Consider the following 22,738-nt stretch of genomic DNA (forward strand, 5'->3'; position numbering starts at 1 on the left):
GAGATGGAGAGGAGAAGGCATCTGGGGAGATGCTTCCCTGTGGCTTAGAGGGTAAAGAATCCGCCTGCGATGTGGGAGACTTGGGTTTTGTCCCTGGGTGGCGAAGATCCCCTGGAGAAGGGAAAGGCTACCCACTCCTGTATTCTGGCCTGGAAAATCCCCACGGACAGAGGAGCCTGGCGGGCTACAGTCCATGGGGTCGCAAAGACTCAGACACGACTGAGGGACTAACACCAGGGAGATTACCCAGACAGCCTCCTGTTTTAAAAACTCTGACGCTCTGGGAAGTATGGGTAATAATACCCACAGTAATAACGCTGAACTCACACCAACTCCATGGGGTTGGGGGTAGCATCACCTCCATTTTGCAGATGAGGAAACTGAGGCACAAAGCGTTTAAGCCATTTGCCAAAGTCACACCATCCGTAAAGTGGCAAAGCTGGGATTTGAACCCGCTCGCCCTGTCCGGCCCCGAGGCAGGGCCTGTAACCAACCTGCTCTTGGTGCTGACCTGGGGGAGAGCAAGCTGCCTCCTGAGACAGCGAGGCATGGTTGATGGCTGGCGTTGTCGAGGAGCCGCACCAGGGTGTGGGATGAGGTGGGCCTCAAGGCAAGCCGGACAGTTTTGGGGAGAGACGATTGTGGGAAGGAGGACGGCGTGCACCCCAGGCAGCAGGGAAGGTGCGAACAGAACCCGGAGTCAGCTTGGGGGTGGTGTCACAGGGAGGGCCGGAAGGGGAGCATGTTCCAGCTGACCTGGACCCTTCCTGCTGCCTTGGAAGCCCCAGCAGGGCCTGGTGAGGGTCCTTGTGTGGCCCCAGGCCAGGCACAGTGAACTCGTCCATGTCTGGGTGACCTGAGGGTTGAGGAACTGTGGGAACGTTTGTGGAAGCTGAGGCCCACCCTGGGTGAGGGCATGTAGCTCTGGCTTCGCGGGGCCCCGCCCAGGTTTGAGCTGAGCTGGTCCCTTAGGCCAGGAGTGCTGGGGTGACACCCGTGGAATGACTCTGGACCGGGCACCAGGGCAGGGAGGGGCAGGGGAGGGACTCACCCCTGGGCCTGCATCTGACCCTGCCTTCTCCCTGCTGTGTGACCTTGGACATGTTTGCATTATTATTAGTCCATAGAGGTGAGACGGAGAGGAGAAGGCATCCGGGGAGATGCTTCCCTGTGGCTCAGAGGGTAAAGAATCCGCCTGCGATGTGGGAGACTTGGGTTTTGTCCCTGGGTGGCGAAGATCCCCTGGAGAAGGGAAAGGCTACCCACTCCCGTATTAAAATTATTACCCATGTCTCAGAGAAGGCAGAGAAGTCACCACCTATTTCAATGTGTTTTTTTTAATTTAAAAAATTTATTTTAATTGGAGGCTAATTACTTTACAGTATTGAGGTGGTTTTGCCATCCATCGACATGAATCAGCCACGGGTGTACAGGTGTTCCCCATCCTGAACCCCCTCCCGCCTCCCTGTCCACCCCATCCCTCTGGGTTGTCCCAGAGCACCAGCTTTGAGTGCCCTGCTTCGTGCATGGAACTTGCACTGATCATCTGCTTTACATATGGTAATAGACATGTTTCGGTGCTGTTCTCTCATATCGTCCCACCTTTGCCTTCTCCCACATCCTCTAAAAGTCTGTTCTTTAAAACGGTGTCTCTTTTGCTGTCTTGCATATGGGGTCATCGTTACCGTCTTTCTAAATTCCATATATGTGTGTTAATATACTGTATTGGTGTTTCTCTTTCTGACTTAACTTCACTTTGTATAATAGGCTCCAGTTTCGTCTGCCTCCTTAGAACTGACTCAAATGCATCCTTTTCTGTAGCTGAGTAATATTCTATTGTATACATTTTGGGGTTGTTATGATTCATTTATATATTTAATGGGTTGTTACAAGGATTAGAAATAGAGTGTATGAAGAGATTGGCACACAGTAGGCACTCAAAAATGGTTGTGGTTGATATGAAGGAAGAGTGAAGCGGGGGGTGACCGGCTGAGAATATTGACACCTATTCTGACTGTACTTCGGACCCCGAAGGAGGGAGGGCACCACCCAAAGGGAAGAATCATCACGGGGAATCAAGGAGGGAGAGACCGTGGAACTGGACCCGGAGGGTTGACCAGAAGGAGAGGAAGGGGGCCAGAGACAGAGGACGGGAGGGATCTGGGACCTCCGCTCTTGTGGGAGGATGCCGGCTCCTGGTTGCGTCTTCATCATTTATTGGACATCGGCTGTGTGCAGGTGACTGTTTGATGCTTGAGTACAGAATTCAGTGTTTCTGCTATTTACTGAACAAATGTTGCAAAAGGGTGACATTTTTTTCATTCATTCAGTAAATAAGTATTGTGCACTTACTGTGTGCCAGGCACTGCCCTGGATGTTGATAAAATATAGCAGAGAGTCGGACAAAATCGCTAGGCTTACAGAGTTAATGTTCTAAGTGGGAGAGGAAGACAGTAAGCACGATGACTACTGTGATGAGAGGCTGTCGCATGGTAACAAGTGTTATGCAGACTGCAAAAGTGAGGAGGAAAGGGAGCAAAGAGGAGAGCCGGGGTGGAAAAAGAGTTTAGAGTTGAAATGGGGGGAGGTCAGGACATTCGAGCAGAACTGGAAATCTGGGGGTGGGGGTGGGGAACCATTCCTAGCAGGTGCAAAGGCCCTGGGGTTAGAACAGCAAGGAAGTCAGTAGAGCTGGAGGAGATAAAGAATGGTAGGAGGTGAGGCCAGAGGGGCGAGGGGAGGGCCAGCAGGTCACACAGGGCCTCCTGGCAAGGAACTAGACTCCTCAGCGGAAGTGGGGAGCCCTGGGAAGAACGTGAGTAGTGCACTGGAAGAATCAGATTTAGCTTTTACCGATTTCCTTCTGTCTGATGCCTGGGGAACAGACCAGGGTTGGGGGGAGACAAGCAGGGTCAGAGGCAGGAGGACCAGTGAAGAGGCTACTGTAGGCAGGTGGAGGCGCTGGGACCAGGGTGGCTGAGAGTAAAGCTCAGGACCTGCTGCTGGGCCGGGTAGAGGGTGGGAGGAGAAAGCGGAGCTGGATGACTCCAAGGGCTGTGGTTATTAGTGGCTAAAGCCGTTCAAGTCCACACCGAGCCGTCCACACCAGGCCTGCCCTCCCCACTCCACCCCCGAGGCTCATGTCTAACTCTTCTATCCCTTCTCCAAGTCAGGGGTTCAGGGAACATGACCACAGCCTCTGCCCTCAAGGTCTTTTAAAGGCAGCTAGCGGTGGGCTTGGGGCCTGAGGGGGGACACCTTTCGCCCTGGGGCTCCTTTCTCTCTAAAGGTGAGGTCAAGGGCAGCATTGAAAGTTCAGATTTTCACAGGGGTCTGTGGTTTTCAAAAAGCTTACTGCCCTTTTATCATTTGATCTTTGAAGACTCAAGTATTGTTTTCTCATCATATGAGTTCGAAAACTGGGATCCCCGTGGCGCAACCTGGCTGAGACCTCACTGGTCAGCAGTCAAGCTGGGGCCAGAGCCCCTCAGCCTGATGCCGCACCTGTGCCAAGGGCTGCACCATCCTTGTGGGTGGAAAAGGCCTGGCACCTTCCCTGGCTCCACAGAGAGGTTAGTGTTGGTGTTAGACACGCCGCTCAGTCGAGTCCGACTCTTTGTGACCCCATGGATCACGGCCTGCCAGGTTCCTCTGTCCATGGGATTCTCCAGGCAAGAATCCTGGAGTGGTTTGTCATTCCCTTCTCCAGGGGATCTTCTCGACCCAGGGATCAAACCTGGGTCTCCTGCATTGCAGACAGAGAGGGCCCACCCTGAAAAGGGACCCCCACTCCCATTCTAGCAACAGAGGTGACAAGTCAGTAGTGAGAGCTGGCAGGCTCCTGGAGTCAGATCTCAGCCCCTGGGCGCTCGTGTGCACCATGGGGGTGACGACAACCCCCGCCTTCCAGGACTGCGGTGGGGGTTAGAGCCGTCCAGACGTGCAAACAGGCCTTGGCCCCAAGTCTGCTCCACAAATGCCAAGTGTTGTCATTAGGGATAAAGGGCTTTCTGGGCCTCACAGCTCTACAGCCACAGTGAGAAAGGTCAGATGGGCGCTGTGCCCGTATGATGGGCTGAGGAGCCCTGAGCGCGGATGGGGCTCACCCACTGGGAGCAGCGGATTCTGGCCACAAGGGCTTCTTGACCTGAGAGATGCCGCGCTCCATGGTGGCAGCCCCTGACCACCGTTCAGGGAGGCCCCGGCGTTTGCCAGAGTGAGGCTGCCCGCCTGCACCCTGGGTGAGGGTATGAGGCCGATTTGGAGGAAGCAGGGGCGAGTTGGGGTGGTGTGTCTGGCCACGCAGTGCTGGGGGCTCCCACGCCTCCTCCCACTTCCCTGTCCTGATGCTGCCTGCCTGGCCTCCTGGGCCGCCTCTGCAGGTCCGCCCCGGGGTTATACTGGGCTGGACCCTCTCCTCTGTCTCATCTAATCCTTGAGTCTGGTTGCATCGTTCCCATTTGCCAGCAAGGCCCAGCAAGGCCATGTGAATTGCCTGGCATCACACAGCAACTTGGTGGCAGAGCAGGGACCCCAAGGCTAGAACTATTTCCACTGCACATTCTACATCAGCCAGGAGCCAGGAGACCCTGCCTGTACCCAGGGTGGGACCACAGCCAGCTCCACCCGCCCTGGATTGGACAGGGGGAGAGTGGCCTCTGCTCTCATGCATTCCCTCCTAGCCTGACTTGCCAAGTCTTGACTGCTGTCCCCTCCCTCCACACTTCAAGGACACCATCGTCCTGGCTCCCAGCTTACTCAGCTCTCCTCTAACACCTGGATCCTGGAGGCTTTTTTTTTTTAATTGTAGGATAATTGCTTTACAATATTGTGTTGGTTTCTGCCATACATCAACATGAATTAGTCATAGGTGTATATATATGTCCCCTTCCTCCTGAACCTCCCTCCCACCCCATCCCGCCCCCTAGGTTGTCACAGAGCTCCCTGTGTCATACAGCATATTCCCACTGGCTATCTGTTTCACATTTGTAGTGTATATGTTTCCATGCTACCCTCTCCTTCCCCTCCGGTGTCCACAAGTCTCTTCTCCATGTCTGTACCTCCCTTGCAAGGCTGGAGGCTTTTTAAAAAGAATATGCAGTTTATGCAAGGCAAAACCTAAAAGGCACAAGAAGACCCATGGTGAAAATGCCTGCTCCCATCCCCCAGCCACCCAGTTCCCCGAAGGCAACCACCATTACTCAGTTTTCCAAAAATACGCTCTGCTCCTATATTTCCCCCCATAAAAATGGAAGCATCCAGGCACACAGTGCCAAACCTGGCTCGTTTTGCTTTAGTGACATGGCTTGGAGGGTTCTTTCCATTCAAGACCAGAGCATTCTGTCGCAGGCCTGCATTGTAATTTACTTAACCGGTCCCCTGTGGCCAGGCATTTGGGTTGTTTCCAGCCTTCGGTTCTTATAAGCAGTGCTGCAGTAAACAAATTGGGCGGCTTCAGTTCACCTAGCTAGCTGGAAAGTAGATGCCTAGGGTGCATTTCTCTCCAACAAGGTTGTATTGAGTCCCTTCCCCACCACCAGGGGTAGGTCCAACCGCTCCTAGGACGGATGTCCCTACCCCCGACCCCGTCCCTGCCCCCACCTCCAGCTGCTGACAGTTGTACGCGCTGGGATCCCAAAGAGCAGAGCTCAGTGACTCCAAGGGTTCTAGGTGGGCTCTGACCTCAGGATACTTATTTACCTGCCCCGGTTGAGGGTCTTTCATTAAACATGCCTGCCCTTTACTGCTCCAAACCTAAATTCAAAATGTTCTTTATGAAGCGAGTACTGCTTTCTAAGTGAAAAGTGCCAAATTAAGAAGAAAAAAATTCAGACTCATTTCTTTGTCCCTTGATGAATTCAGCTGCCTTCCCGCCCACCCACCGCTGCTGTGCATGAGTGTGGGAAAGTGTGTCTGAGGCTTTGCCAAGGTGAAAGGAACAAGATATATTTAGTGCCTGCGAAGAGTAGGGAGGCAATACTGGGTGGTTACTGGGAAAAGAGCACCAGGCTCTGGACATATGGGGAGGCTGAGGCCCCGGAAGGGGAGGGCCACCCTGCGCTGAAGCCTGTAGAGACTAGCCTGCCCCCGCAGTCCTCACTGGCCAAGGCTCAGAGTGTCCGAGGTGTGCCCTGCTCGAGGTTCACAGCTGCTAATAGGGTTGTTACTGAAAGTGGGGGTCCGGCTGCTTGCCACTCTAAAGCCACTAAAGAGGCAAGGTTGGCGGAAAGTTGGCTTTATTTTGGAGGCTGGCAACCTCGGTAGGAGGGCAGACGCTTGTCCATAGGCCAACTCCCCGCCACTGACAATCGGGGGGCAAGAGCTTTTATAGACGGAGGGAGGGACTACATGCAGAAGCAGTGGGGTCAGCTCTCATGGTCATCCTGAAACTGGTGGTCTAATCAGCGTCATCTTGTTTTTTTATATTCTGTTGGAGTGCAATTGATTTACTGTTGTGCTGTGCGTTTTAGGTGTGCAACACAGTGATCCAGTTGTACATATATTTATTCTTTTTCAGATTCTTCACTCATATTACACAATATTGAGTATAGTTTCCTATGCTCCATGGTAGGTCCTTGTTATTTTTTTAAAAATAAACTATGTATTTTTATTTTATTTTTTAAAATTTGATTCTGTTTTACTTGTTGGCTGTGCGGGGTCTTCATTGCTGCAGGCAGGCTTTTCTCCAGCGTGGCAAGCGGGCACTGTTCTGCCGGCGGCGTTCAGGCTCTAGGGCACACGGGCTCCACAGCCATGGTGCACAGACGTGTGGAGTCTGTGCTACACGGCGTGTGGAGTCTTCCCGGACCAGGGTTCCAGTCCGTGTCCCCTGCGTTGGCAAGTGGGCTCTTAAGCACTGGACTGCCAGAACCTGGTTATCTATTTTATACATAGTAGCGTGTGTATGGTAACCGCAAGCTCCCAATTTATCCTTCCCTCTCATGTTTCCCCTTCGGTAACCTTCAGTTCATTTTAGAACTCTGTGAGTATGCTTTTGTTTTATAAATAAGTTCATTTGTATAATTTTTAAAAAACTAGGTCCCACATATGAGTTACGTATTTTTCTTTCTCTGACTTACATAGCGAGACAATCTCTGGATCTATCCATGTTGCTGCAAATGGCATTATCTCGTTCTTTTTACGGCTGGGTAGTATTCCATCGTATATGTATACCACACCTTCTTTATCTGCTCACCTGTTGATGGACATTTTAGTTTGCTCACATGTCCTGACTATTGTGGGTAGTGCTGCAATGAACATTGGGGTGCATGATGTGTTTGAAGTACGGTCTTCTTTGGATATATGCCCAGGAGTGGGATTGCTGGGCCATATGGTAGTTCTGTTTTTAGCTTTTTTAAGGACCCTCCATACTATACTCTAGAGTGGTTATACCAATTCCCACCAGCAGTGTAGGAGGGTTCCCTTGTCTCCATCCACACCCTCTCCAGCATTTATTGTTTGTACTTTTTAATGATGTCCATTCTGACCAGTGTGAGATGATACCTTATTGTGGTTTTGGTTTGCTTTTCTGATAATTAGTGATGTAGAGCATCTTTTTGTGTTCTTTTTGGCCATCTGTATGTCTTCTTTGGAGAAATATATGTTTTAATCTTCTGCCCATATTTTAATTGGGTTGTTTGTTTTTTGACATAGAGCATCTTGATTGTTTTAAGTACAGTTCATCTTTAGCTTCAGGGTCAGTTTGCTCCCCTCTCGTTGAGGCCAGCTCTTGAAACTGGCAGCTTATAACATGGCTACAGTCGGTCATCCTGTAGTTAACTTCTTCCACCTGGTGGGGGCTTTATCTTTAAGTGTCTATAAGACAGCTCACAGGATATGGCTCAGAATATTATCTATAGTCCTTGAGGAGGAACTAATGGTCCTTGACTATGTTTAATGAATTGACCATTATTATTTAGTCTTGTTGAACTTGTTGACTGTTTTCCTTTGTTTCTGCATTTTCTCATTTCTCTGATTAAATTTACTCATTGGTTAAAGTTTTTCCGAAGACAAAAAGCAGGCTGAGGACATGGGGGACAAAGACCATAGGGTTCTGCTCCATTTAAGCACCCCCTTCTCCTTGATACTCCTCAGTCTTGAGGAGGGACAGGTACAGAAAAAGGAAGAGAATAAATTTTTGGACAAAGAGGTTAATCACAGCTCTGGCAAAGGAAGTCTGTTTTAGCTCCATTTCTGTTGCAGTTTCCTCAGAGCTTTGAGGGAATGGGCTGACAACTGCTATGGAGACTTTCTACTGAAGTGGGGCGGGTGTGAAAGTGAAAGTATTAGTCGCTGCATCATGTCCGGCTCTGCGATCCCATGGACTGTAGCCACCAGGCTCCTCTGTCCGTGGGATTCTCCAGGCAAGAATACTGGAGTGGGTAGCCATTTCCTTCTCCAGAGGATCTTCTTGACCCAGGGTCTCCTGCATTGCAGGCAGATTCTTTACCATCTGAGCCACCAGGGAAGCCCAAAATGGGGCATCATCCTCCATAATTTTGGGAATGGACACAAAGTTGAAAATAATCTCAGCTTCCAGACTTAGCATCCACAGTTTGTACTGTGAAAACATTACCTCTCTCTTTGATTATTTTGTCATAATACCTGGACAAACGTTTGAAAATCAGTAGACGTATTACAATGAGGATGATAATCAAAATGCATCTTTGTATTATTCTCTGAATGTGTTGTTTTCCCCTTAATGGTTAAAGCAGATATACAATGTTTGTTTGTATATCAAACATATATACAGTGTTTGTTTACAAGATATACAGTGAATGTTTCCCCCTTTAATTACAAATCTTTCCATAGAAAGCATTGATAATCAATACATTTTTCCAGCATTGCCAGATGTGGCTCAGTTGCCTGCCCTGGGTCCTTCCAGGTCCCTCGGGGCTAGGCCTACTTTTTGTTTATATGTTGGCCTAGTTATCCATGATGGGGGAAAACTAATCAGATCCACCAAACAAGAACAGAGGCGTGCTGACGGGGAAACATTTGATAGGCTATACATTTTAGCACTGACACTCAGTTGTAACACAAGCATTGAACATAGGCTTTTTGTTGTTGTTGTTCAGTCACTCAGTCATCTCTGACTCTTTGCAACCCCATGAACTGCAACATGCCAGGCCTCCGTCAGTCACCATCTCCCGGAGTTTGCTCAAACTCATGTCCATTGAGTCGGTAATGCCACCCAACCATCTCATCCTCTGTCATCTCCTTCTCCTGCCTTCAATCTTTCCTAGCATCAGGGTCTTTTCCAATGAGTCGGCTCTTCACATCAGGTGGCCAAAGTACTAAAGCTTCAGCTTCAATATCAGCCCTTCCAGTAGATATTCAGGATTGATATCTTTTAGGATTGACTGGTTTGATCTCCTTGCTGTCCAAGGGACTCTCAAGAGTCTTCTGCACCACTGTTTGAAGGCATCAATTCTTTGGCACTCAGTCTTTTTTATTGTCCAACTCTCACATCTGTACATGACTACTGGAAGAAATCATAGCTTTGATTAGATGGACCTTCGTAGGCAAAGTGATATCTCTGCTTTTTAATACACTGTCTAGGTTTGTGATGGCTTTTCTTCCAAGGGACAAGTGTCTTTTAATTTAATGGCTGCAGTCACCATCTGCAGTGATTTTAAAACCCCCAAAAATAAAGACTGTCACTGTTTCCATTGTTTCCCCATCTGTTTGCCATGAAGTGATGGGATCAAAAGCCATGATCTTCGTTTTTTGAATGTTGAATTTTAAGTCAACTTTTTCACTCTCCTCTTTCACTTTCGTCAAGAGGCTCTTTAGTTCTCCTTCACTTTCTGCCATAAAGGGTAATGTCAGATAACCACATATCTGAGGTTATTGATATTTCTCCCAGCAATCTTGATTCCAGCTTGTGCTTCATCCAATCTGGCATTTCTCATCATGTACTCTGCATATAAGTTAAATAAGCAGGGTGACGATATATAGCTCTGATGTACTCCTTTCCCAATTTTGAACTAGTCCATTGTTCCATGTCTATTTCTAACTGTTGCTTCTTGACCTGCATACAGGTTTCACAGGAAGCAGGTAAGGTGGTCTGGTATTCCCATCTCTAAGAATTTTCCACAGTTTGTTGCAATTCTACACCATCAAAGGCTTTAGCATAGTCAGTGAAGTAGAAGTAGATGTTTTTATGGAATTCTCTAGCTTTTCCTATTATACAGTGGATGCTGGCAATTTGATTTCTGGTTCTTCTGCCTTTTCTAAATCTAGCTTGAACATATGGAAGTTCTTGGTTCACATACTGTTGAAGTCCAGCTTGAAGGATTTTGAGCATTACTTTGCTAGCATGTGAAATGTGTGCAATTGTGTGGTAGTTTGAACTTAAAGCCAGCAGTGATACACATCATAAATAATTGTACTCTATGATAACTCCAGTAGACAATTTTTTCCATCCTGAACATTGGGGTCAAAAATATGGTTTGAAACAAAACAATAACTTTCCATTGTGTGTGCTCAGTAGCGTCTGACTCTCTGCAACCCCACAGACTGTAGCCTGCCAGGCTCCTCTGTCTCTGTACCAGCAAGAATACTGGGGTGATCTGCCATTTCCTACTCCAGGGAATCTCCCCGACCCAGGGATTGAACCTGTGTCTCCTGCACTGGCAGGCAGATTCTTTACCACTGACCCATCCGGGAATCCCAGCTTTCCATTAGAATTCTTTAAATTTCTTACCTAGTTCAGCAATATGATCTGAAAGTTATTAAATGTTGTCCATATTATTTAACTTAACCAAATAATCCTAGTTAGAGCTTCCCTGACAGCTCAGCGGGTAAAGAATATTCATGCAGTGCAAAAGACGCAGGAGACGTGGATTCTATCCCTGGGTCAGGAAGATCCCCTGGAAGAGGAAATGGCGACCCATGGACATTCTTGGGTTCTTGTCTGAAAAATCCCATGGACAGAGGAGCCTAGTGGGCTACAGTCTATGGGGTTGCAAAGAATTGAACATGACTGAGCAACTAAGCATGACAAATCCTAGTTACTTCACTATTTCTTCTGAGTGTCTAGGAGACCTTTAGAATACTCAAAGTTAGCTAGAGAAAGAAGCTTGAAGTCTGTTATTCAAAGGAACTCGATATTCTAGGAAAATTTTGGGGAGAACAAAAACCAAATTCTAGTCTTATAGTAGCTTACTATTAATAACAAAGATTCATTTAAATCCAATCTAATCTCAAATCACTCCTGACAGCATACAAAAGTCTTTTCTCCAAGTACCCCCTCCACTTTTTTCTGCAAATCTTTCATTACTTTTTGTTTCTATATGATTCATCCCTTATTTTTCCTCCATCTGGAAACAACTAGCTCTAGGACAAAGCTATTATAATTTTTTCTTTAACAAAAATATCTGCATTCTTTATGCTTTTTCTCATTGACAACAGATACCCTACTTGCTTTACAAACTGAAATGCTTCATTTTTAGTAGCTTTCATTACATATTTCAGTTTTTAACCTATAAAAACCTTAACAAAGCCAAGAAACAAGTAATTGAACTGTTATACCAGCATTTACTGATTGGCAAACTTAAGAACATTTTCCAATGGCAGAAAAAATAAAATGTGATGGTCTTAATGTTCAAAAAAAAAAAAAAAAAGAACATTTTCCATAACCTCTAACAACTTACATTTTTCTCATAACCTAATTTCTCTTTAATATGGTACAAGATGCATGTTTAATAAACCCAACATCTTTTGAAGTTCTGCTAATTAACCCAAGGCTGAAGTCTCAGGCAAAGTGGGCTTTGTTTGTATTTCAAGGACATGATGAGAGTTAACTTCAAGTTTTCTCCCAGAAGTATTTTTGTTCTCTCAGAATTTTGTCAGAATTCTGAAAACAGTATTTTATCAAGCTAGCTTACTCTACATATGCAAAAAGAACAAGAATAATTTCAAAATTCTTTTGGAATTTCAAAAGAGTTTCATCTCAACCAATTTTCTCCAGAGGCTAAAGAATACTATTGTCATATATTGTTTAAAAAAATTATCTTTGAGACTTTCAGTTCAGTTCAGTCTCTCTGTCTGACTCTCAGTCTCACTCTTTGCGACCCCATGGACTGCAGCACTCCAGGCTTTCCTGACCATCACCAACTCCCAGAGCTTGCTCAAACTCATGTCCATTGAGTGGATGATGCCATCCAACCATCTCATCCTCTGTCGTCCCCTTCTCCTCCAGCCTTCAGTCTTTCCCAGTATCAGGGTCTTTTCCAAGGAGTCAGTTCTTCGCATCAGGTGGCCAAAGTATTGGAGTTTCAGCTTCAGCGTCAGTCCTTCCAATGAACATTCAGGACTGATTTCCTTTAGGATGATGGGTTTGATCTCCTAGCAGTCCAAGGGACTCTCAAGAGTCTTCTCCAACACCACAGTTCAAAAGTATCAATTCTTCGGCACTCAGCTTTCTTCACAGTCCAACTCTCACATCCATACATGACCACTGGAAAAACCATAGCCTTGACTAGACGGACCTTTGTTGGCAAGGTAATATCTCTGCTTTTCAATATGCTATCTAGGTTGGTCATAACTTTCCTTCCAAGGAGTAAGCATCTTTTAATTTCATGGCTGCAGTCACCATCTGCAGTGATTTTGGAGCCCAAGAAAATAAAGTCTGCCACTGTTTCCATTGTTTCCCCATCTGTTTGCCATGAAGTGATGGGACCAGATGCCATGATCTTCATAAAATTTTCTGGATGTTGAGTTTTAAGCCAACTTTTTCATTCTCCTCTTTCACTTTCATCAAGAGGCTCTTTAGTTCTTCACTTTCTGCCATAAGGGTGATGTCATCTGTGTGTCTGAGGTTATTAATATTTCTCCCGGCAGTCTTGATTCCAGCTTGTGCTTCATGCAGCCTGGCACTTCTCATGATGTACTCCGCATATAAATTAAATAAACAGGGTGACAATATACAGCCTTGACATACTCCTTTTCCAAATTGGAACCAGTCTGTTGTTCCATGTCCGGTTCTAACTATTGCTTCTTGACCTGCATACAGGTTTCCTAGGAGGCAGGTAAGGTAGTCTGGTATTCCTGTCTCTTGAACAATTCTGAGACTTTACTGGTGGTCCAGTGGTTGAGACTCTGTGCTTCCACTCCAGGGGGCACAGGTTTGATTCCTCATTGGGGAACTGGGATCCTATATGCCATGGTGTGGCCAAAAAATTTATCTTTTTCCTAAAAATACAAATTAAAATGAACAAAAAAACTTCATGTTTTTCTTTTAGTAACCTCATTGCTAAAACTTTTCTGTTCACACACATGGAATATGCACTCACACACCAGAAGACAGAACTGTCACAAATCTTCCAAGAGGATGACATGGAGTCCCAAATAAATACTTTCCCAGCACAAATTGTCCTCAGCCTCAGACACATGTCAGAACCAATTGGCAAAATGTCCAAATAGCAGTTGGAGCTGAAAAGAGAAGTTTGCCTGGGTGCACACTGGTGGACTTCTCAGTCTTGGAGCCTGTCGGCGGGTCTAGATGCCCGTTCCACCCAGGAGAAACATACACTGGCAGCCAGCGCTGAGCAGGGGAGAAATAGGGCAGATCCCTGAAACACATGGTTTCGGCAGCTGCTAGGAATGTCCCTCCAGACGCACCTCCTGGGGCCAGCTGGCCACAAGCAGCGGGTTCCTCACAGCCACCCCAGTGTGTGGTCATGGGAGAACCCCAGGGAGCTAGATACTGTGAGAGTGCAGCGGCCCCACGTTGGGGGCCAAAAACTGTTATCAAATGTAGGGGTCTGGCTGCTTGCTGCTCTAAAGACAGTAAAGAGGCAAGGCTGGTGGAAAGGAAGGTTTTCTGTATTTCTGAGCCGGCAAACTGGCAGGGAGGGCAGACTTCTATCCAAAGGCTGACTCCTCACCCCCGACAATCAGTGGGGAAGAGCTTTTATAGGTGCAAGGAGGGGGCTACTTGCAGAAACAACACAGTCAGCTCTGACAGTCATCTTGAAGTTGGTCATGTGGTGGTCTGATCAGTGTCATCTTGATTGTTTTAAGTACAGCTAATTTTCAGTTCCCTGGTGGGCTGCCATCCATGGGGTTGCACAGAGTCGGATACGACTGAAGCGACTTAGCAGCAGCAGCAGTAATCTTCAGTTCCAGGGTCAGGTTATTCCCTTTTCTTTGAGTCCAACTCTTGGAATTGCGCAGCTTAGGTCGTGGCTTAGAGAAGGAAATGGCAACCCACTCCAGTATTCTTGCCTAGAGGATCCTGTGGACAGAGGAGCCTGGTGGGCTGCCGTCCATAGGGTCACACAGAGTCGGACACAACTGAAGCAACTTAGCATGCATGCATGCATTGGAGAAAGAAATTGCAACCCACTCCAGTATTCTTGCCTGGAGAATCCCAGGGACAGAAGAGCTTGGTGGGCTGCCGTCTATGGAGTCATACAGAGTTGGACACGATTGAAGCGACTTAGCAGCAGCAGCAGGTCATGGCTACAGTAAGTGTCTATAAGACAGCTCACAGGATATGGCTCAGAGTGTTATATATAGCCCTTGAGGAGGAGCTATATGACTGTGACTTTGCTTAAAGACTAAATGATTATTATTTAGTCTTGTTGGACTTGTTTAGTCTTGTAGACTTTTAGTTTTGTTTCTGCATTTTCTCGTTTCTCTGAATAAACTGATTTGTTGACTGAAGTTTTTCCATAGACAGAAGGCAGACTGGGGACATGGGGGTCAAGGATCAGAGGGTCCTACTCCATTTCAGGGTCAGGCCCATCCTGGACTCACTGCCCCTTTGAAGACCAGGCCCCTGGCTCTCTGTGTCCTGTCTCCTGACTACTGAGCCATGCTTGTTAGAGGTAGCAGTGTGGGCTGGGTAGGGTGGGAGTAGGGCAGCGCCTGGCCCGGCCCGGGGGCAATACACGGCCTAGATGGGAGAGCCGTGATGCCTGCCGACAGATCCAGGGCACACGGAGCCACCCCAGTGTTTGCACAGATTGCAGTGGCCTGGCCTGTGGGCCCAAAGCCACATGTCTAGGACTCTTAGGAGACATGTAAGTGGCTAATGGAGGCTTTGAGACTGGGCACCAGGGCAGCCAGAAGGGCATTTCCAAGAGCCCTGCAGCTCAGAGAACTGAGGAGGTGCTGAGCCTGGGCCCAAGGAGGGAGGTGGCCTGCTACCAGGCTTCGTGATGGGCTTGGGTCCAAGTGCTGGGTAGGGGTTCAGAGAGATTCTAGGAGCTGAGACCAGGGGTTCTGCATTGATTGGGGATGGCGAGGCAGGGCAGGGAGGGGGAGCTGAGGTGGGTCTGTTGAGCCCAGTGCAAGGATTCAGCTGTGCCAGGTGGGCAATGCCAAGGGGACAGATTGAGAAGCCTTCTGGGGTTCATTTGAGCCCCAGGGGGCCCTAACAGGGTGTCCAGTCCTGGGGAGGGGGTGCAGGACGTGCACAAAAATAGATGTGGTTTCTGGCTTTGAGGGGCTGTGTGTGTCTATGAAGCAAACCGCAGATTTATGTCAAGCAAATATGCAATTATGTGGCCCGAGGTTTTATCTGTAAGAGTCCAGGAGCACAAAACCCTTGGGGACAGCATGGTTCTGGTGAGGAGGTGGTCTTCTGAGAGGAGGTGCCCACACTGGAGCTGGAGGACGGACTTGGGGGAAGGGGAGAAGGAGAAGGATATGGCACGAGGGGCTCGTGGGGGACCAGCTGGGAGGTGGGAATGAGGGGTGCCACCTGGTGGATATTGGGGTTACCATAGGGACGAGGAGCCAGTCTGTAGACAGGAAGCTCCCAGCCAACTCAAGGCTCATGCCTGTGGAGTCCCCGTAGCCCGTTGGGGCCCTGGGCCTGGTGTGGGGCACCTAGGATGCTTCCCTTGTCTCCAGGGGACTCTCTCCTGCCCTCCTAGCGCGTGAGCAGCCCGCATGCTGAACGCCACCACCCACCTGTCCACCGCACCACCCCGCACTATGTCTGGCTCTTACGACGAGGCCTCGCTAGCTCCAGAGGAGACCACCGACAGCTTCTGGGAGGTGAGTCTTAGGTGCTCCATGGGTCCCGGGTACCCGACAGCCTAGCTGCGTGGAGACCCAGGCTTCCAGCCACCCACAACCTCAGCCCTTGACCCTCAAGCCCTTGGGGCCCCTCGGGAGCCCTCCATGTTCAGCAGATGGTGGTTGCCATGAAGTGGTCCCTACAGACCACCGCTGCCCCTGCAGAGACCCTGTAGAATTCACAGTGTGGAGCAGGGCCCTCCTGACCCTGCCCTTGGGGCCCTGGATCAGACTCCTAGTAGTTCACAAGGGCAAGTGAGCGCTTTACAGCTTCCTGGGGTTTCACAGCTGCACCCCGGCCCCCACCCGCACACCCCCTGTGCCGTGGGCAGGGGGCGGGGCACTGCTGCCAACATGTTGTGAGCTCTGGGGACCCCACAGCCAAGAGGGGAGACGAGCCAGCATTACTGGAGCCTCCCAAAGTATTTGAGACCCAGAAAAACATTTTCCATTGGCTTCCAAAACCCAAAGCGTCACAAACTGCCAAAACCAAAGCGCCACAAACTGCCAAACCTAAATTAATAAGTGTTTAATGAGATGTCTACAAAACATAATATTATGTCAAGAAGCTGCAGCTCAACTCAACGCTTATATGACTCTATATAAATATAATAGATTTTGCGTGGCAAGAACAGAATGAATAATTCATCTGAGTCCAAGTCCAAATTATAAATATTCTTCGGCACTTGGTGACAGCGAGGAAATTCTATTTAAAGCGGGACGAAGGAGAGAGTCCAGACGGTGGGGAGTGAGGGCTCGGACCCCCAGAGCGTTAGAGCAGGGCGGCCCGGGAGGCCTGGCGGGCGCCCCCCCACCTACCCCTGCGCAGGACGCGGCCGCCACGGTTGGCGGCCGGGCCGGGGGCGCTGGGGGCCCCGCGGGAGTCGTGCTCGCTACTCCGCCACCAGGTGGGGAACTACAAGCGGACGGTGAAGCGCATTGATGACGGGCACCGGCTGTGCAACGACCTGATGAGCTGCGTGCAGGAGCGCGCCAAGATCGAGAAGGCCTACGCGCAGCAGCTCACCGACTGGGCCAAGCGCTGGCGCCAGCTCCTCGAGAAAGGTGCCGCCTCTCCCCTCCGTGCCCGGCCCAGGCGCACACCCAGGCGCTAACCGGCCCTCCACTGCCCAGTCCCGGGAGCACCCCGCCCCTGGATGCTCCTGCAACCTCTCATCACTGGGCCTTTGCCAGCGCCCGCCCCTCACACGCACTCTTCGCCTCCCAAACTACCCAGGCCTCCCTGTCGCTGATCAACTCCGCTTTCTGCAATTTTGGGTTGAATTTAGAGGGGAAAAAAGACTTTTTTTGGTTGTGCCATGGGGCTTGCAGGATCTCAGTTCCTTGATCAGGGATTGAACCCCAGGTCCAGGGGGCAGTGAAAGCCTGGAATCCTAACCACGAGGTCACCAGGGAACTTATAAAACCTTTTATTTTGAAATAATTTAAGCTTAGAGAAAAATTTCTAGAATAGTACAGAGAATTACCTACCTTTCACCCAGACTCACCAGCTCATATTTTATCGGGTTTGTTTCCTCACGCCCTCTCTTTTATAGGCATGTCTTTTCTGAGCCATTTAAGTTGGAGACATGCCCCTTCACCCTAAATCCTTCACCTTATTGCTGAAGAATAAGGACATTTGTTTATGTAATCATAGTTCAACTATCAAATTCAGGGCGTTTAATGTGACCCATATGCAAATTTTATGATAGCTATTGTTTGCCCTGGTGCAGATCCTGAGGGTTGTCTGGTTCCAGTGGCTTCCTGTTACGTCACCAGTTGGTTCTTCACTTTTACATTTACATCAACATTCCTGGAGCACCAGGAGCTGGCCTGTGAGAACTCATGGGGTCCAGGCTGTCCCCCATGGGGCTCACAAGCTAATGGAGGCGACAGGGAGCAGGCCCAGAGGCAGATGCTACATATAAGAAGAATTATGAGGGCTGCTGGCAGAGCTCTGTGAGGATAGAGTGTTCAGAGAAGGCTTCCTGGAGGCGGTGGCTATTCTTGGGCTGTTCTGGAGGATGGATAAAGCTATAGGGAGAGCAGAGGAGGGCGTTTCTGCTGCTATGGGAAGTAAGGGGAAAGCCTCAGAGAAAGGAGGCGTGAAGGAGGCCTCTGGGCAGGGGGTGACAAGGACCTGGTGACCCCCCGGCCGTTTCCTCAGGCCCACAGTATGGCAGCTTGGAGCGGGCCTGGGGCGCCATAATGACGGAGGCCGACAAGGTGAGCGAGCTGCACCAGGAGATGAAGAACAGCCTGCTGAACGAGGACCTGGAGAAGGTCAAGAACTGGCAGAAGGACGCCTACCACAAGCAGATCATGGGCGGCTTCAAGGAGACCAAGGAGGCTGAGGACGGCTTCCGCAAGGCCCAGAAGCCCTGGGCCAAGAAGATGAAGGAGGTGCCTGGTGGGCGGGCGGCTGCCACGGAAGGGGCGAGGCCAGGCGGCAGGGCTCAGGGGGGCAGACTGAGCCAAGAAAAGGCGTCTACAGACGCTGTAGGCAGTGTGCTGCCCCCTGGGATTGTGCCCACAGGGAGCAGCACTGCCTGCCAGGAGGAAGCATCCGCAGATAGGGCCGGCCCTGCAGGGCCTAACAGGAGGGTGTCTGTGGGGGCCGGCAGTACTCAGGTGGGTGGGCACTGCCCCCGAATGTCTGGAGCCGGGGCCTGCACCGCTTCTTCCTTTTGAGAATGTATGCTTGCAGCTCCCAGCGGAACGGACAGGAGGGACGGGTGGACAGTGATCTCGGCTCCTACATACGAGTAGGCGCCCTGCCCCCTCGCCTCCCTCCCCACAGCTAGAGGCAGCCAAGAAGGCCTACCATCTGGCTTGCAAAGAGGAGAAGCTGGCCGTGACCCGGGAGATGAACAGCAAGACGGAGCAGTCGGTCACACCCGAGCAGCAGAAGAAGCTGCAGGACAAAGTGGACAAGTGCAAGCAGGACGTGCAGAAGGTTCCGCCTGGGCTGGGGTCTGGGGCCCCTTGGAGTGGGTGGCAGCTGGGAGCTGCAGGCCTGGGTCTCACTCCCTTTTGCCCTGGTGCCCGTAGACGCAGGAGAAGTATGAGAAGGTGCTGGACGACGTGGGCAAGACCACGCCCCAGTACATGGAGGGCATGGAGCAGGTGTTTGAGCAGTGCCAGCAGTTTGAGGAAAAGCGGCTGGTCTTCCTCAAGGAGGTGCTGCTGGACATCAAACGTCATCTCAACCTGGCTGAGAGCAGCAGGTAGCTGGGGATGGCAGCGCAGGGGCGGGGTGGGGGAGGTGGGCAGCAGGGTTTCCTGGGCCCTCATTCCAGTAGCAGGAAGGGAGGGCAGGGCTGCAGGGGCCGGTGGTTGCCTGGGTGAGCGCTGAGGCAAGCCAGGCCCTCAGGAAAGGTGCTTGGATGGATGGGCAAGCGGCTAAAATGGGGATGGAGAAGGACATGCCTGGAGCTGCCCACTCAGAGATCGCACTTAGAAAGCCACCTGATTCCTGGCTGCCGGCACCCTGCTCCTTTGGACGGGCCCTCACTGAAGCTTGGGTGCATCTTGCCCTGAACCGCCCGTCCCCTCCACGCACAGCTACGTTCAAGTGTACCGGGAGCTGGAGCAGGCCATCCGGGGGGCCGATGCCCAGGACGACCTCAGATGGTTCCGCAGCACCAGTGGCCCTGGCATGCCCATGAACTGGCCCCAGTTTGAGGTGAGGATGTGTGGGGATGGGGTAGAGGGATCCCAAACTGCTGGAAGGAGCCTCTGGGGGCAGCCCCCCAGCCTGACTGCTCCCCTCCCCTGGTGCCCTCCAGGAGTGGAACCCAGACCTCCCTCACACCGCTGCCAAGAAGGAGAAACAGCCCAAGAAGGCAGAGGGGGCAGCGCTGACCAATGCTGCTGGCGTGGTGGAGTCCACGTCTCAGGCTGGGGACCGTGGCAGGTGAGTGCCTCCTCTGGAGCCTCCTGGGGGCCTGGGGAGCCCCCACACTGGGGCCACTGAGTTTTACCTTAGAAGATAAGAAATGGTTTAAATCAGGACAACCTTGTGCTCCTCTCAGAGATAGAGGTAGCCAGTCTGTGAGAGCTCCTACAAAGTGCTGTGCTAACTGTTTTCCGTAAATTATCTCGTTGAATATTCCCATTTTACAGATAGAGAAACCGATACCCAGAGAGGGTAAGTGACTTGCCCAAGGTCACACAGCTCGTTTCGTAAGCCTCAGAGCCAAGATATGTTGTCCAAGAGGTCTGGCTCCAGAATCCTCACTCACTTATATATATAGCTTCCCTGGTGGCTCAATGGTGAGGAGTCCACCTGCCAGGGCAGGAGCCTCAGGTTCAATCCCTGGGTTGGGAAGATCCCAGTCCAGTATTCTTGCCTGGGAAATCCCCTGGACAGAGGAAGCTGACGGGCTATAGTACATGGTGTCACAAAAGAGCTGGGCATGACTTAGTGACTAAAAATGAGCTTGGCTCATCTCTTTTTTTTTCTTCCAGTTTTAATGCGATATGATTGACATACAGCACTAAGTTTAAGGTGTACAAAATAATGATGTGACTTACAGGCATCATGACTTATAGACAGGAATGATTACCACCATAAATTGAGTAAAACATCCATCATCTCCTATAAATTCAAGGTTAAGGAATTAGGAAAGAGTTGTTTTCCTGGCGGTGAGAGCTCAGGATTTACTGTCTTAACGTTCATAGATAACACACAGCAGTGTTGATTTATCGTGTTGCACATTAATTAACATGATGCTCCTCCTACTGGAATGCTCACTCTTAGTCACTGGGTTGTACTGCCCCTCTCAGATGGGGGGTCAGATGTTCTCTGGGGTCTCCTTCAGCACCCACTCACTCCAGGGCTGAGTGATGCTAATAGTCCTGCTTCCCGTGTGTTTAAAGAGCCGTCAGTGAGGGCTCCCTCTTACAAGGCCTGCTCCGGCTTCTGTGGGATTTGGGGTCAGCACCCTGGTTGGGAGGGGGCGCTCAGGCCGGGTCCTGTCCCTGCACCTCAGTGTTAGCAGCTACGACAGGGGCCAGACTTACGCCACCGAGTGGTCGGACGATGAGAGCGGGAACCCGTTTGGGGGCAGTGAGGCCAACGGAGGCTCCAACCCCTTCGACGAGGACGCCAAGGGAGTGCGCGTGCGGGCGCTCTACGACTACGACGGCCAAGAGCAGGACGAGCTCAGCTTCAAGGCCGGTGAGGGGGCGGGCCAGTGGGCGAGACCAGGGATGTGACCCGTGCCCTGGGGGGCAAGATCTGGGGGTGACCCGTGCCCTGAGGGCAAGACCTGGGGTGACCCGTGCCCCAGGGGCAAGACCTGGGCTGGAGAGCCGGGGCGGACTCTAAGGATGGCAGGGGGTGCCAGGGGTGGGATCTGGACCTGAGAATAGGGTGAGGGAGGGCCGGAAGGCCGACTGTGGGGGAGCCTGAAGGCAAGGGGGGCCGGGGGAGGGATCGGAGCGGGGAAATGAAGCTGGAGGTGTGGCCTGGGCCTCCCAGGTGGAGCTGAGACCCAGATTAGCTGGTGGCTGGGCCGCACCTGCACGTCGAGGTGTGGGTGGAGCTGGTCCCCGGGGCGGGCACTAATGCGGGGAGGAGGGTGTTGGGGTGGGCCCAGCCTAATCAGAGGGCTTCCGGGGAAGGTTGGGGTGGAGGTCCCACTCAGGCTCAGGTCAGTCAGCTCCTCCGTGTCCTCTCCCTCCCTAGGAGACGAGCTCACCAAGCTGGGCGAGGAGGATGAGCAGGGTTGGTGCCGCGGGCGGCTGGACAGCGGGCAGCTGGGACTCTACCCCGCCAACTACGTGGAGGCCGTCTAGCGGCCCCGCCCCCCCCCACGCCCAAGCTCCTCACCCGCCGCCCCCCTCCCTGCCGCCTCCGCCCCCCCACCCCCTGCCATAGAGTTCCAGACATATTTTCCGATCAAGCTTTTATTTTTTTAAAAGTCAAAACAGAACAAAACAAAAAATATAAAGAGACGGAGCATTTGCAGGGCTGCCTGGAGGCCAGGGTGGTGGGACTTGGGGTGATGGCCCCAGGGCAGGTGAGGGTTTAGAACTTAGCCCGACAGTGACATCATCACATCTGCTCTTCAGATCCCACCAAAGAGTCTCCTGCACCCGAAGGGGTGTCTCCTGGACCCTTCCATCCTCGGTGCCCCCAGCCTTTCCTCCCCGCCACGCTCATCCCCACCCCCGGCTGCCAGCGCCTGCCCCTAGTCTCCAGGCCTGGTTTTCTTGCCCTCTGCCTCATGCCCCACCCTGCTCCCCTCCCACCACCTACTCTTAGAGGCCTCCTCTGAAGACCCCTGAGAAGGGGGCCACCCCTTTAGTCTTCCACTCTGCCTGGGGGAGTGCCCTTCTCCTAGCCTCGTCCCTGAGGACTGGTGGGGCTGGAGGAGGGACGGTCACCCCCCTCTTCTCCGACAGAGGTTTCTGGGGTCCCTAGACTCCTCAAGACAAGCAGAGGCGTTAGCTGGAGTTGTGGACAGTGCCACTGGTGTAGGAGGAGGGGTGAACAGGGATGGGGTCGGGGAGGGGATAAGACCCCACTGGGGCTCTTTTTTCCAGCTGTCGGCAGGTTGGGCCCAGTCTCTTCCCCAGAGCCAGACACCGCCTCCCAGTCACTAGCAGAGGCTCCATCCCGCTCTCAGGCAGCAGGGAGGGGGCCCCAAAGCCCAGGGCAAAGCCAGCAACAGTAGCAGCCTCCTCCCGTTTCCTG

General features: G+C 51.2%; 1 protein-coding gene across 3 annotated transcripts in view; it reads left to right on the forward strand.

Annotated features, from left to right (window-relative positions):
- PACSIN1 (protein kinase C and casein kinase substrate in neurons 1) overlaps positions 1 to 21,986 on the forward strand; it is a 27,445-nt gene extending 5,459 nt beyond the window's left edge. For 2 of the 3 annotated variants that reach the window (XM_010848630.1, XM_010848628.1), the window contains exons 2-10: positions 15,891 to 16,014; positions 16,944 to 17,100; positions 18,203 to 18,438; positions 18,836 to 18,991; positions 19,087 to 19,262; positions 19,600 to 19,720; positions 19,824 to 19,951; positions 21,030 to 21,217; positions 21,728 to 21,986. In XM_010848630.1, the coding sequence (XP_010846932.1) occupies positions 15,907 to 16,014; positions 16,944 to 17,100; positions 18,203 to 18,438; positions 18,836 to 18,991; positions 19,087 to 19,262; positions 19,600 to 19,720; positions 19,824 to 19,951; positions 21,030 to 21,217; positions 21,728 to 21,837 (1,380 nt within the window). In that variant the 5' untranslated portion in view covers positions 15,891 to 15,906 and the 3' untranslated portion in view covers positions 21,838 to 21,986. Of the gene's footprint in view, positions 1 to 15,670; positions 16,015 to 16,943; positions 17,101 to 18,202; positions 18,439 to 18,835; positions 18,992 to 19,086; positions 19,263 to 19,599; positions 19,721 to 19,823; positions 19,952 to 21,029; positions 21,218 to 21,727 lie in introns of those variants that run through there. The other variant, XM_010848627.1, reaches the window with a different exon arrangement.
- The last annotated feature ends 752 nt before the right edge of the window (positions 21,987 to 22,738 follow it).

The sequence above is a fragment of the Bison bison genome, unplaced genomic scaffold, assembly GCF_000754665.1.
Source record: "Bison bison bison isolate TAMUID 2011002044 unplaced genomic scaffold, Bison_UMD1.0 scf7180017864270, whole genome shotgun sequence".
Classification (NCBI taxonomy): domain Eukaryota; kingdom Metazoa; phylum Chordata; class Mammalia; order Artiodactyla; family Bovidae; genus Bison; species Bison bison.